Raw genomic sequence first — 15,342 nt, 5'->3', positions numbered from 1 at the left:
GTGGCCATTATCGCCTCTGTTCAACAGGATACGGATCCGACTAATGCGCTTTGATATAGTGGTATATCAAACTCAGCATTACTATAATTATTTTTAGAAAATTACTTACCTGTTAAAAAGCCAAATGTTGCTCGTATCCCTACAAATAACGGGCGTCATTATGTTTATCTGTCGCCCAGATTGCATTGATCTTGCCAATAAATACAATCTACCAAGCGTTTATTTGTTAAATCAAAGTTTTTGAAATGCCAATACAGATGTCAATCATTCAAAGTAAACGTTTCTGATACAATGAGGACTTGTTGAGTATCTGAACATAAATGAGTCATTCTGTACGTATTTGGTGTTCTAACGTTTCTCAATATAATTAAAATCTAGATGGCCATTCTCACTGCGTTACATGAACATCTAACAACATCCCATATTAAGGGGTCACGTTCTGATGACCTCGGAGATGTGTGTATTTCACTTTCAGGGCGAATTGGCATTTTGTCGATGTCTTCGAAGCAAAACATTTCGTCACAGCATGCATCTGAAGGAAACCATTTCGGCACAGTATATAGCAGTATGCTTTATGGGACGAAATGACTTGAAACAAATTGACAGATTATACAAGCTATGCACTCTAGTCATGCAAATTCGGACAAATAAAATTCACTTCCAAGATTCTTGAAGCAGTCATTTGATTGGCTTATCCAAAAGGTCACCCTGACGTCACCCCTGATGGGATGTTGTTAGATGTTCATGTATCGTAGTGATAATGACCATCTAGATTTTAATTAGATTGAACGTTTCATGTCGTACACATTTTTTCTTATACTTAATACAACCTTCTAGATATCAGAATGTGCAAAAAAAATGAAACCCTTGGTCCCTGATTCCGTAATTATTTCCAGAAAGTAATTTGCAATAATTTCAATATATGAGTCACACTGTAACACTAATATAATTACTGTCATTATTACACATAGGTTATTCATTTAGTTTTTAAGGAAGTGTATGTGATGTCTGTTCGGAAGGTTGATCACCTGCCAATAAAAACTAGAAATCCAGTAACCAAATACGTCTGTTTTTCATTTTTCATGATATGAATCCTCACACTATCCACTTCCAATCCCCCAATCTCACCCGAAATCCACACTCACACACATTCTTATAGTTAAGGCTTATTTATTATTGTAAAAATACCACCCATTTTCAAGAAAACATAATAGTATCTGCTACCTGATTAAGTGAATGTAATTCGTGTCCAACATATATTGAAGCTGCACGATAATATCGGGTCTGACCCGTATTTGACCTGTCGCTTCCCCTCTTTGACTACGAGGCAATGTGGCAGCTTTGCTGTTCCATAGCAATGTTTAATTACCAAAGGATTTCTCCTTGAATCAAATCCTGGTTTGAACGCCGGACTTGCGTCATCTATTCATATCAAATTTCAGCCATTACATAATGCACTGGGTGTTATATAAACCCGGCGTCTATACACGGCGTTTGTAACCAATTCTCCTCGGAATCACTTGCATCCTAGTGAAAGAAGACTAATATGTTGCTACCGGCTGGAATTCGTGTACATGTAAGTGTGTAAAAAGTAATCAAACACAGTTCTATTTTTCGGTTGTGTAAAGGTTTAGCTGATCAACCAGACACTTACTCTAGGGATATATATATCCCTGTACAGAACCTGAGAGATTCTGCTTTTCTGACTTGCACGGATGTGTTTCGTTAAACTTTGTCTTCTTATGACAGCTTTATATGTTATACGTTTACATGTAAAAACACTGTTCTATTTACATGATAATATCAATATCTTCGACAGATTATTTTGGTTCTATCACTTATCGGTGGCGAAGTCTCGGCATCTCTCCGTGACGCCAATGAATATGAAGGGACGATGAGGATTGACTGTGGACAGGCTCAACATTTGGAGCGAATATCTAGTACCTACAGTACCACGCACAGGGACAGAAAATGGTCGTTTGCTTGCCGCCCAACCCCTGCTAGCATCAAACGAAGACTGTCATGTGCTTGGTCAAGTAATTATGAATATAATTAATTTGATATAAAACTGTATTCTCTAACCTCTGTCTCTCTGTCCTCTCTCTGTCTGTCTGTCTCTCCTTTCTGTCTGACTCTCTCAATCTCTCCCCCTCTCAATGATAAAACTAATTCCTTATTGCATGATACAGAATATATAGAAGTTGTTAAGACTATAATTACATATAAGAAATTGTTTTTCAATTTGCAACACTGTAAATATTGCTGATATTCCAGACTCTGAGTTGTTAAGTATAGATGATCAATCATGTTTGAGACTTAATTAATGAACATAGCAGGTTACACCATATCACAGGCAGATAATCGAAAGAAACTTCAAAGCATAAAATAAATCAGTTTGAATTTTAAAATAAAATGGAAAATAAGGCTAATATAGTAGAAATAATTATAAGAAAGGAGACACGGAAGAGATTAGAATTTTATAAAAAGGCAGAGGCGAATAATAACACCAAGAGGTAGATAGGAAGAAGGAGAAAAACCTACGAGCTATCATTTTAGTCTAGAAAATAGACAGTGCACATACAAAATATTCAAAAAAATGATCTAGTAAATTATGGTAGTTTGATCACAAACAAGAAACTACTTTAGATGAAATTAAATGTTTATGCTGCTGTTGAAAATTTATGTTTCTAATGACAATCTAGCACCTTTTACCCTCGAAAATTTTCTTGATATTGCAAATATTCCAAAGCTGAATGATAAATTCTGGAATTTGATAAGGACTAATAATTGAGGAATCCAGTAAAACATTGACAGTTGATTATTTTTAACATTTTCGGAAACAACGTAATTTCATTGTTCGATCAATTAGTCATTGTTCCTAAAACATACAAACCTCGTTACTTTATTATAAACCAGAGGCCGATAACATTATAAGATAAGTTTTATAAAATAACAGCCGGAGTATTAGCAAACAGAATGGAATTTGTACTTGATAAACATATTCGTAAAGACCAGACATGACTTCTTGCCGGTTGATAAAGGTGATAACATAAGACAATTATATGATGTTATACAGTTAACAGGAAAATGATACTCCGCCATGGTTTTGATGTTAGATTCCGAAAAAAGTATTTGATCCGGATTCAAGGTAATTTATATATATATATATATACAGTCGAACCCGGTTACATTGAAATGCTCGGGGAATGGAAAAATACTTCAAATTAACCGGTTTTCAATATAACCGGGATCCAGCCTTTTGCCGACATATTTCAGTACCGCGCTACATCAAACAGCACACCATTGTTCAATATACTAGAAGTTGATTTTACTTAGTCAGTATTTACAATCGGTTCCAAATTGATAATAGTTTCACAGTTTATTAAAAATAATGTTAAGCTCGACGGCAGAAGTCTTCGACTGTTGCTTGTTTTTGTTTATGTTGAGTTCATGGACACAAAACCAGTGAGAACAGTTTCCGGTACATCCGGGGTACTTTCTGCAATAGGACCTCCGAACACTAGCCAGATGCTCTACCGATTTAGCTACCTGGTCATCGATGATCGACTCAGTCCAGTTTCGCTACACTTTCTACCGTCTGAAATCGGACATGTGCGTCGATGATAGATGGATTTTCACGAATTGTTTGAGGGTCGTTGTCAATATCACTGTTCTGGTTACGTTATCATTTTCTGTCGAATCCCTAAATGGCCTCGTCATTTGTAATTGTCTCGCGTGTAGTTAAATGAGAGTCAATTTCGATGTATATATATGTATTCTTAAACAAGTACAGATTCATGCTCATAACGAACGCATTTAATGATTAAAAGTCACAATATCTATATTGTGTAAATCAGCATATCATTTTACCTATCTATTGATCGGACCGAAACGGCTGGTAATTATATAATCTAAGCCAGTCGTGGCGACTTTCAATTTGAGCGATACATAAACAATGGTTTAGCATTACCGGGGGCAATAATTTCCTTTCAAATAAAGCGATATTTCAAATAAACCGATTTTAAAATAACCGATGAAACAATACAAAGACAAAGAAGGCTTTTGGACGGGGCTCTTATTTCACTTCAAATTAAACGATATTTCAATATATCCGATTTCAAATTAAGTGGGTTCGACTGTATTTTTAATTTTGGAGGGGGGAGGGGGTGGGTATATGATATAATATAATATATATATATCTATTATATATATATAATGATATGGTATATCTAGCTGGGTAAACCTAAATTCCATACTAATGTAGGGCTATATGAGCATTCTTGATATACAATTTTGATCAGGAGAAATCCAACTCCAATTGGGAAAGTTCATCTAACAAAATCCTTAATGATCAGTATAATCATTTATTTATTTCACTGCAATATCCTGATGAGCAAACGTTTAGTAATAACTCTAAAAGATAGTTTTTTGATGACACAGTAAGGTTGATAAAGTTAAAAGTGAGATTATTGCTCCAGAATATGCCTATGGTGTATAAATTGATAAATATATATTGATTTGTTTTAATAAAAAGCATAATAAAATTGTATAATACCTTCTGGAAAGATATTCTACGGGCTTGGTATTGACTGGGTAGCTCTGTTATTATAAAACAATACAAAGAAAATCAATCTTGCAGGCACCAATATGGGACAGTAACAGTTTAACTATCGGTAGCAAACCAGAATTCTATCCACAATGGTATGTGAAAAGTGTTTATTAACGGGCTTTATTAGTGATTCCCATAAAAGAAAATTTAACAGTAAAAGGCAAAGAACAATTGGGAGAACATTTGTTTATATCAGTGATGATGACTGGTTAAGAATATTTATACACTACCTTTTCAAAGTATTCCTCTTTGCCATGTTATAACATATTACTAGCTTATTGAACTTAGAAAAGTATTGTTTATCGCCGCATACGTTTTCATTGTTTTACAGATCATATCGTATAATGCTTCTTTATTCCGTTTTGAAAAAACAATGAAATTGTTAAAGACCGAAAGTTGTTTTCAAATAATAACAGACCAAGTTATATATTTATATTAAATTTGTCATGACGCGCAGTCAGCATCGTGAGCTTGCCTTTAATATCAGCATACTGAACAAACCACCACGTATTGGTAACAAAAGATCAAGAAAGAAGTCTTGTATAGAGTTCAATGGAACGAATACCACGACATAACATTACGAATATTTTATAACTCAATGTGCTTTTCGGTCCAAATTTACGCTTCAGTCAACCAATTTTTTGTTTGTTTTTCTTCCTCTTTCAAAAGTAAATCACAATGGCATTAACTTGAATATTATAACCTTAATTTATATATACTGTTTTACTTTTACCTATACAGTATTGTAATCTATTATCTATTTTTCACAATACTTCTAATTTCAGGCTACATCAATTATTATGACGACACATTCGAAAAAGCCTGCTCTGGACATGGATTCCTGAACGGTCTCTATAGTATCTATAATGAACATTTTGTAGACAGGCGTTGGCGTGTCCGTTGTTGTTATCCCGTTCGTAAGTATAATGTGCCTTTCAAAATAGCATACACATCTCTCGATACCTATTCTTATCGCTGTTTACTGTAAATCACTTATATTTCGTGAGTACATAATTTCGTGCACTGACCTCATTCGACTTATTCGCGAATACATAATTTTGCGAATTCTGATCTCAAAATGACATTAAATTCGCGAATGACGTTAAAAGTTCTGCGATATTTCCAGGTCGAGAATTAAGTGAGTTGTTTTCAATGTAAAAAAGCCATCACGTCCGTTCATATATAGTGTTTTGTGATATAAAATTACACTCTGATATAAGTATATAATTTACCATTCTATTATTACTTTAACGGCGATGTCTGTTCACCATCTAGATATTACGACATATTAAAAATGGATGCCACTTATTCTTGTCATTCTTATATAAATATTCGCGAGGGATTTGAATTCGCGTTTGACTCTCCTCGCGAATTAACGCAAAAATAAATCCCTCACGAAATATAAGTGATTTACAGTATACCGTGTCGTGAGCTTAACATGTCGCTAAACTTGCGATATGCATGCGTGTGGCGAGTGCGTATGTGTGTTTTGGGAGGCTGCAGTACAATGTATGTTCGTGTTAAGTGTCCTTGTGAAAGGCCGGAACTTTTGCCGATTTATAGTGCTACCTCACTGAAGCATACTGACGAAGACACGCAGCAGCACACCCCACCCGGTCACATTATACTGACAACGGGCGAACCAGTCGTCCCACTCCAAATATGCTAAGCGCTAGGCAGGAGCAGCAACTTCCATTTGCAAAGACTCTGGTATATCTCGACTAGGGGACAGAACCAAACGCCTTCCTCAAATCGGTGAACGCTCCACTAAAGGCCAACAGTGAGACATTGTCAAAGGGGACATTAGGAAGAAGAAAGTTGTTCAGAAAAAAGAGAAAAGAACAGATTCCAAATTTAGTCGCTTCTTACGATCATGCAATGAGGGCAGATATAGTTGTTACGCCCTACCTGCAGGGCTGAAATAAAGGTAAAATGGGAGTTCATGTTAACAATCGTCTTTACCACATGCACACCAACAAATATGAAGTCGGTAGGTACATGTAATAAATTTTACACCACCGTTATACCAATCCCTCGAGGAATGATTTATGTTTCAAAATAACTAGATCTAGCGAGGAGATTTAAACCAATTTGACCCCTTTGGCCCTACTTTTCGAATCCCTAGGGTTGAGCAAGGCTTTAGACTTCATAGAGTCAACCTATTGTGTCATCTCATCGTCAAATGGTCACATGGCCAAATAGGGAATTCACTGGTAAAATAAATTCACATTTAAAAAACAGCATTAGATCCGTCCTTATTATCTCGCTATAAAGAAAACGATTGATTGTTGAATTTAACGCCAAATATCACATTTCATTGTTTCCTTTTGCAATATGATTTAAGATGTTTTCGATAGTTGTTTCTACCTGGACTAGTTCTCATTATGTAAATGTAGATATAGAGGATATCTAACAGTGTCTCCAGTAATACCAAATATATTTCACGAGTGGGGCTAATATTTTGATATTTTTCACGAGTGAGCAGCACGAGTGAAAAATATCAAAATATTAGCCACACGAGTGAAATATATTTGGTATTACTGAAGACACTGTTAGATATTCTGTTTATTACATTTTTTATCAACGAAAAACCTACCCCGTATGCTAACTAGGCCTACAGCGAAAGTTTGCATACACAATCAAAGTACTTTGAGTACTGCAAACGAACATTATTGTTTAATGCAAAATCAGTAATCTTCTAAGTTTCAAGTTGATAAATTTAGTGATATTGGTTTAGGAATTGCAAATAATTTGAAATGTTTGCAGCTGTTCTGATTTGATTGTACACATGCATGTTTCTGTAAGATCCTAATTGAAATTGGAAGTTTGTTGATCTATCTTGGATGGATGAAAATAAAATATGTCTTCTTTCTTTCGGGAAGGCATCATCAGTTATGATACAGCCAGGACTCTGTGACCTTATTGATGCCAACTTCTAATATGCACTAAATTTAGGCTAGTTCCGTCGTTAGTTTGGCATATTTGAATTAATATGATGAAAAACACATAAAGAATTACTGAAAACCAAAACCAGAGCTGCTAATCAAGGCCCTGATTAGGAATGTATCCTATTGAAACTGTACTAAAGCATGTATGGTACTTCAAAAAAAGAAAAAAAAAGAAAAAAACTTGACTCCTTTTGTTCTGGAATCATTTGATGTTAATAAATCTTTATATGAGAAGATACACTTCTGGTATAATTATAGTATTGTAAACAATGTGATAAAGAATAACAACCAGATAAACACTATCTTCGTCGAATAATTCAGCAAACAGGAAAAGAAATCTTCAAGCTTCATTTTCAACTTCAAACCTGATCACAAAGATTACAGTCCATCCGATGGGACGACACATTCCCTATTAATTTTATTGCCCATTTCCAATGTTGATCATCCAATCATACTGAACACACAGTATCTATTTTCTATATATAATGTATATAAATAAGAATACTTCCTGAACTTTTCCATTAAACTATGGATGACTACTTAAATCATTACAATGATGTGTGTATGAGTGCATGAGTGTATGTGCAAGTGTTACAAATAACCATAATTATATAGTTCTATTGTTCAATTTGTGAAGAAAAAATCTATCAATATCATATTATCAAAATGTCATTTATGTGGGAGAAGACTGATAAAGGCAAAGCCTGTTGTCAAATCCCTTTGTACTATAACACCTTGTATAATAACATTTGTTGAAATGAAACCACAGAGTTCAACAATGTAATTGCACAAATCACACCTTTATGCGGAGAGAACATTTTGGGAGTGTTATAAGATTCCATAACTGTATGCAAATTTGTGAAGCATTCCATATCTATATCTATATCTACAGTTGAGTGTAGACTAAAGGTTACACCCAAGTGCACTCCGAGTGCACTCCATTTGGACTTGGAGTGCACTCCGTTTGGACTCCAGGTAAACTTGGAGTGCACTCCAAGTGGACTCCGAGTCTACCTGGAGTCCTATAAGACACCATGCCTACCCCAGTTCTATAATCAGACTATATCATATATATATTAATACTTTGATGCTTTTAATATAATTTACATATAAATAAATATTTTTTGACAAATTACTTTTGTTCTGTTAATATTACTATTAACATTTGTTTAGTCTACTAGGAATATTTCTTTTATTGTTAATACATGGTAATAATGCCTACATGTTAAATTTATATTTATTAAGATCCATAAAAGACAGTTATACAATTTATGCTATAATCAGGTTTCTATGAAAGTTAATTGCTTATTATTTCATATTTCATTAAGATGTAAATAAATTGTATTTCATTTTATTAAAGAATTGAAAATTATTTCAATTAGAATATTTATTACTGTTCATATATCATGACTGTAAAGGAAGTTCAGATAATATATCTATATTATGTTATTGATTATTCAAAAATTTGAAAGTTTACAGTATTTAATGAATTATGTGTTTTTTATATAAGACATTCTCTACATAATAATATGTACTCAATTCAGGCAAGTAATTATAAAATAACCAATCATTTTAGTTTATATATTTAAATGTATCATTAGAAAAATATACATTTACAACTGTACATATTTACGAGCATTACCTAGTTAAATTAATATTATGACATAACGTACACACAAGTATGTAGTTCTGGACTACCCATAATAAATGACAGTATCTGTTTAATTGTTATTATTATTGGCCATGCATGACTGAGTCTGGCCTGACACCGGGTTTCAGTAAATATTTGCCGAAATAAAAACAAGCTATATAATTGTTCATTTTAAACATGACAACAACTGCCAACCACACGTATCCAAAAATGTTATTGTTGATATCATTTGAATATTGCCGTAGTTATGTCACTTCGATTGTAAACCCATTGCCAAAGTCATGGAAGAATCGACCAATCAAATTGGTTTAACGTTTGATTTCCGTAATCTTCCAGTTACCTCCCTTACAACAGTAAATACGTTCCAAGTATCGCCTACAACAAGCAATCCCGTACACATAACAACAAGATATTATCATTTGCTTTTAATTTATTGGTCGCTTTCGTCAAAGGAAAATGGTATATGGAAATCGATGACAACGTTAACGCTATGACCAGTCACCCTGACCACAAATGCCACCTAATTGCAAGCCTATACATATGTACAGTTCTTTCTCGCAAACACGTACAGTAACCTATAGTATGATACAATGTATCGTCCCGTATGCCGTTATTGATATATTTCTTTCTCTAAATTATACAAATACACACCTAGTTTATAATGATGTGACATTCTAGAATATATATATCACACATTAAAGTAAATCGCGGACATATTTGCAGACCTATGCTATAATGTCAGGCCTTTTTGGAATGAACACGGAAGAGCAAAACTTTCTAAACATCCGGAGACGAATGCGCCTGCGCAATAGTTGTTTTCATAAATATATTGACCTGGAGTTATTTGCAAAGTTCAGGCTCATTTAGTCTTCACATTTCGCTAGCGTTATGCATTTGTCAAATCATATGCATCTTGAAAACATCTACTGAATACATTTCAACATTTTCGGTAAAACTTCTACATAAAACGGAGATGTTTTTGCAAGTAAATTATTTAAAGCGTAAGGCAATTGGGGCGGCCATATTTCATTGAAACAGACAGTATATGTCGTATTGGTGAATGTGGTTACCTAATATGGTCATATTTATCAGTCCAGTTCTTGACTGCAATAACCGAACATTGATGTTCGTTTAAAAAGTAGTTTCCCCTGTCCAGGTGCTGACATATATGTCGGGCTTTCTGATTGGTCAACTATTTTGGTATTTTCTACTCATTAATTTGATTGGTCAAATCAACAAAAGTAATATTTTTCACTAGATATTTAAAAATATCACATTTATAGAATGAATAATTTTAGATATTTCACTGGTAAAAATGTAATAAATATTTATATTATGTTTTTCTTCAATGAGACCTTAAATGAAGGAAAGTTTTGTCTTCATTATTTAACAGGTCATGATGCATGCAATTGTTACTACACTGGATACGTCAACTGGTATCAGGAGACCTTGAATTATGCCGTACCCTCTAATCGATTTGTAGCCGGAATCAGAAGTCTATATAGCGCGCACTATCGGTAAGTGATGTTAACCAAACCAAGGGTATATACAGTATTAGATACTCGAGTTTTTAATCTTCCTTGAAAGGTTGTTTACTGTATACATGCTGCTGGGGAGGGCAGAGGGAATACTGTAAAATATGTTGTCGAAATGTTTAAATACATAATGGACCGAGGAAAATGTATTGTATCATGACTAGACAATGTGTTGTGGTAGGGGACATGTATTGTATCATTACTAGACAATGTGTTGTGGTCGGGGACATGTATTGTATCATGACTAGACAATGTGTTGTGGTAGGGGACATGTGTTATATCATTACTAGACAGTGTGTTGTGGTAGGGGACATGTACTGTATCATGACTAGACAATGTGTTGTTGTAGGGGACATGTATTGTATCATGAATAGACAATGTGTTGTGGTAGGGGACATGTATTGTATTATGACTAGACAATGTGTTGTGGTAGGGAACATGTATTGTATCATGACAAGACAATGTGTTGTGGTAGGGGACATGTACTGTATCATGACTAGACAATGTGTTGTGGTCGGGGACATGTATCATGAATAGACAATGTGTTGTGGTAGGGGACATGTATTGTATTATGACTAGACAATGTATTGTGGTAGGGGACATGTATTGTATCATGACAAGACAATGTGTTGTGGTAGGGGACATGTATTGTATCAGTACTAGACAATGTGTTGTGGTAGGGGACATGTATTGTATCATGACTAGACAATGTGTTGTGGTAGAGGACATGTATTGTATCATGACTAGACAATGTATTGTGGTAGAGGACATGTATTGTATCATGACAAGACAATGTGGTGTGGTCGGGGACATATATTGTATCATGACTAGACAATGTGTTTTGGTTGGGGACATGTATCATGACTAGACAATGTGTTGTTGTAGGGGACATGTATTGTATCATGACTAGACAATGTGTTGTGGTAGGGGACATGTATTGTATTATGACTAGACAATGTGTTGTGGTAGGGGATATATATTGTATCATGACTAGACAATGTGTTTTGGTTGGGGACATGTATTGTATCATGACAAGACAATGTGTTGTGGTAGGGAACATGTATTGTATCATTACTAGACAATATGTTGTGGTTGGGAACATGTATTGTATCATGACTTGACAATGTGTTGTGGTAGGGGACATGTACAGTATCATTACTAGACAGTGTGTTGTGGTTGGGAACATGTATTGTATCATGACTAGCCAATTATTGTTCTGTGGTGTTTTCCGTGATTAAACAGGATATTATTCAAAAACAGTTTGTACTACGTTACTCAAGCTTGTGAATATGTCGGTTTTTTATATTTCGCAGTGACCGTACATTTTCATTTAGAATTTGCGAGGTTGCCTAAGGACACAAATGCGATTGCACGGATGGTAGCCTACGGTTTGTCAGCTTGCGGAAACTGACCAACAGAAACTGGTTAAAATGTAGCCCAGCTTCACATGTCCATGCCTCATTCATAAAAAACCCTTAAGCAGATTGTCGAATTTATTGTTATGATTGATGTGTATTTGACGAAAGACCTCGATATTACCAAGCTAGGGCTTATGATTTTGTCACCTTTTCGTTTATGAAAAGAAAGAAAGGTTTGACTGCAATATAATGTGAGTTTAGGAGTGTGGCTGCTTCGTACAGTAATGTAATTAAAAGAAGCCGTCCTAATCCAGATTTTGACATTTCTGTTTATCTATATAAAGATTAGATCTCTTCATTACTGCAGGGCTTTAGTGTTAGTGACAAAATACCTGTTTGAGTTTAGATACATGATATGACAGAACATGGATACCATCATGGTACCAGTGGGTGGACGCTGTATATCGTATCAGTGGTCATTGGAGACGTAAACTGTTAGACAACACAGTCTGATATCGAGCACATAGACACATCCACCTTCCAATCTAATTGAAATCTAGATGGTCATTCTCAATACGTTACATGAGCATCAAACAACATCCCATAATGGGTCACGTTCTGATGATCTCTGAGATGTGTGTATTTCAATTTCAGGGCGAATTGGCATTTTATCGATGTCATCGAAGCAAAACATTTCGTCGCAGCATGCATCTGAAGCAAACCATTTCGGCACAGTATATAGCTATATGGCTTATGGGACGAAATGACTTGAAACAAATTGACAGATTATACAAGCTATGCACTCTAGTCATGCTCCAAGATTCCAGAAGTAGTCATTTGGTTGGCTAATCCAAAAGGTCACCCTGACGTGACCCGTTATGGGATGTTGTTAGATGTTCATGTAAGGTAGTGATACTAATTTAATTAGATTGATCCACCATCGTAAGTCTTTTCTGAGATTGTAACCTACGACAAAGGAATACGTTACATTTTCAAAAGAATTTGTCTCTACTAACCTTTTATCAGAATCTAGATCCTAAAACATCATTTCAACAATGAAATACCTTATTTCAAACTATATAAATACCCCAGTAAATTTTGACTAAAGTCCACTTTTCTCTGGCTCTGTAAACATCCAGGAAGCCGTTGTTACTACTGTGTCAACGGGGAATGTGCTACATGATAATACAATATCAAATTTATGGTATTGCATTATTTGGAAAAGTGGTGGCTTGATTCAGTATGAAACAGGTGTAGGCTTTGTCTGGTTTTCCTAAGCAACTATTCAAACAAAAATACATGAATTGGTAATGATAGTCTTTCGTCCTACTGTTCAGACAAGAAATATCCTGTTATAACGACGACTACAACTAAATGAACCAAACTGAAGGTTAGTGTGAAATCTGTTGTTTGGACGGACAGAACAAGGTCTGATCTGTAACAGAGGACCGCCAAACACACACAAACTAATGTCGGTATCATAGCGAGGTCATCCACACACAAACTAATGTCGGGTATTATAGCGAGGTCATCCACACACAAACTAATGTCGGGTATCATAGCGAGGTCATCCACACACAAACTAATGTCGGGTATCATAGCGAGGTCATCCACACACAAACTAATATCGGGTATCATAGCGAGGTCATCCACACACAAACCAATGTCGGTATCATAGCGGGGTCATCCACACACACGTAAACCAATATCGGGTATCGGCAAGGTCATCAACATGCATACATTAATGTTGGTATTATAGAGAGGCCAGGCCATTCCCCCTAACATACAAACCAATGTATATGGAGTTTCTCTGTAATTATATAGCCCGCGCCTGTTTACGGATTTTGTATGTACTTATCGTATAGAACATGTGTCTATTTACGGTGTTTATCTGCATTTTTCTTGTCAAGCTCTGAGATTTTGAAATAAGAAATTAAATGTGAAATGACTATATACTTTTTCATTGTTTCACAGATCTTATTTGATATTTGCTAATATATTCAGCTTTACAAAATATGACTATAGTTCAGATCAAAAGTATGTTTCAAATAAAGAATTTCCCAATAAATGTTTGTATTTGATACGTTAATAACTTCTTTTGTTTATTATCAATTTATCATGACGTGCAGTCAGTATCTTTCTAACTTGACCTACAATCCTCGTGAGCTTGCCCCTAGAATCAGCATACCAAACAAAACGCAAAATATTGATAACAAACGATACAGAACAGTACAACAATAAAACACATAGTTACGTTATGGCCCTATGTTACATGTTAGGGCTCTAGCATAGAAAGAAAATCTGTGTATGACTTTAATCAGCCACCGTAGATAAACATATCGGTCGTTTTAATTTTCCAGCGGAATTATATTGCATATGAAAAAAGAAGAATGAAAATGGCTGGTCAAACTCCAGTTAAATCGACCAATCTCCGTCATCAGTTGGTCAGGAGTGTCACTAATGATTGTGAGTGATATCTGATTTCAGTAACGTGTCCGTACTTTCAGTAATTTTGTTGTAGAGACCAACCAACCAATTGTTTTCCCATAGACCTTAGTGTTAACGTTTTGGATTATTTCATTCAAATTCTTGAATTGAATATGACGATTATGGTTTATAACAAAAGTTTAGGGTCTGATATAACACCTAATCAAAAAAAAAAGTTGGGTCCTTCAGCTCAAATTTTCTCCAGGGTAGCCATTTTGAAAATAGGTGAATTTCGCAGTAAAAATTCTCAAAAATCTTAAATGTTTACCTGTTTACTATTATTACGTGAACTTTGGGGGAAAAAAACAATCGGACTTAAGAAATTTATATCAACATTTCTTATTGATAGTTACCTATCAGGCTACATATCTATTTTCTCACTTCATAACATACTGGCCAATCAGTGGCTGCCACACATTTTATCCTTGGCTCAACGTTCTATACACAGGGGCTGTTTCAAAAATATATTTTTTCAATTGGTTGGTTGTTCCCTATAGCATCTTTCACATTTTTCAAAGATAACTTTTCTGGAACAGGATAGAACCATAGGATATGCTATTAAAATATGCAGTGCCTAACTGCAAGTCTTAGGCTGGTAGGTTGATTATTCTATTGGTACCGGATATGAAATTCTTAAGAGAAAACCACATTAAAATTGAGTTAATTTTGAAATGTAAATTTTAATATCTTGATAAGCTTTGAATTTAAAGTGATGGCTTTTGGTTAATAGCCAAGTATAGAAATCGTGCTACTC

At 34.9% G+C, this 15,342-nt stretch overlaps 1 protein-coding gene across 1 annotated transcript; it reads left to right on the top strand.

Annotated features, from left to right (window-relative positions):
* Positions 1 to 1,715: 1,715 nt before the first annotated feature.
* On the top strand, positions 1,716 to 12,414 carry LOC117315769 (hemagglutinin/amebocyte aggregation factor-like). The gene is made up of 4 exons (XM_033870128.1): positions 1,716 to 2,036; positions 5,395 to 5,526; positions 10,602 to 10,725; positions 12,057 to 12,414. Exons 1-4 carry the CDS (start codon positions 1,895 to 1,897, stop codon positions 12,094 to 12,096), a joined length of 438 nt encoding a protein of 145 aa, XP_033726019.1. The 5' UTR covers positions 1,716 to 1,894; the 3' UTR covers positions 12,097 to 12,414.
* The last annotated feature ends 2,928 nt before the right edge of the window (positions 12,415 to 15,342 follow it).

Source organism: Pecten maximus, chromosome 17 (assembly GCF_902652985.1).
Source record: "Pecten maximus chromosome 17, xPecMax1.1, whole genome shotgun sequence".
Taxonomy (NCBI): Eukaryota; Metazoa; Mollusca; class Bivalvia; order Pectinida; family Pectinidae; genus Pecten; species Pecten maximus.
Note: the sequence above shows the minus strand (reverse complement) of the source record. Positions and strands in the feature narration are given on the sequence as shown.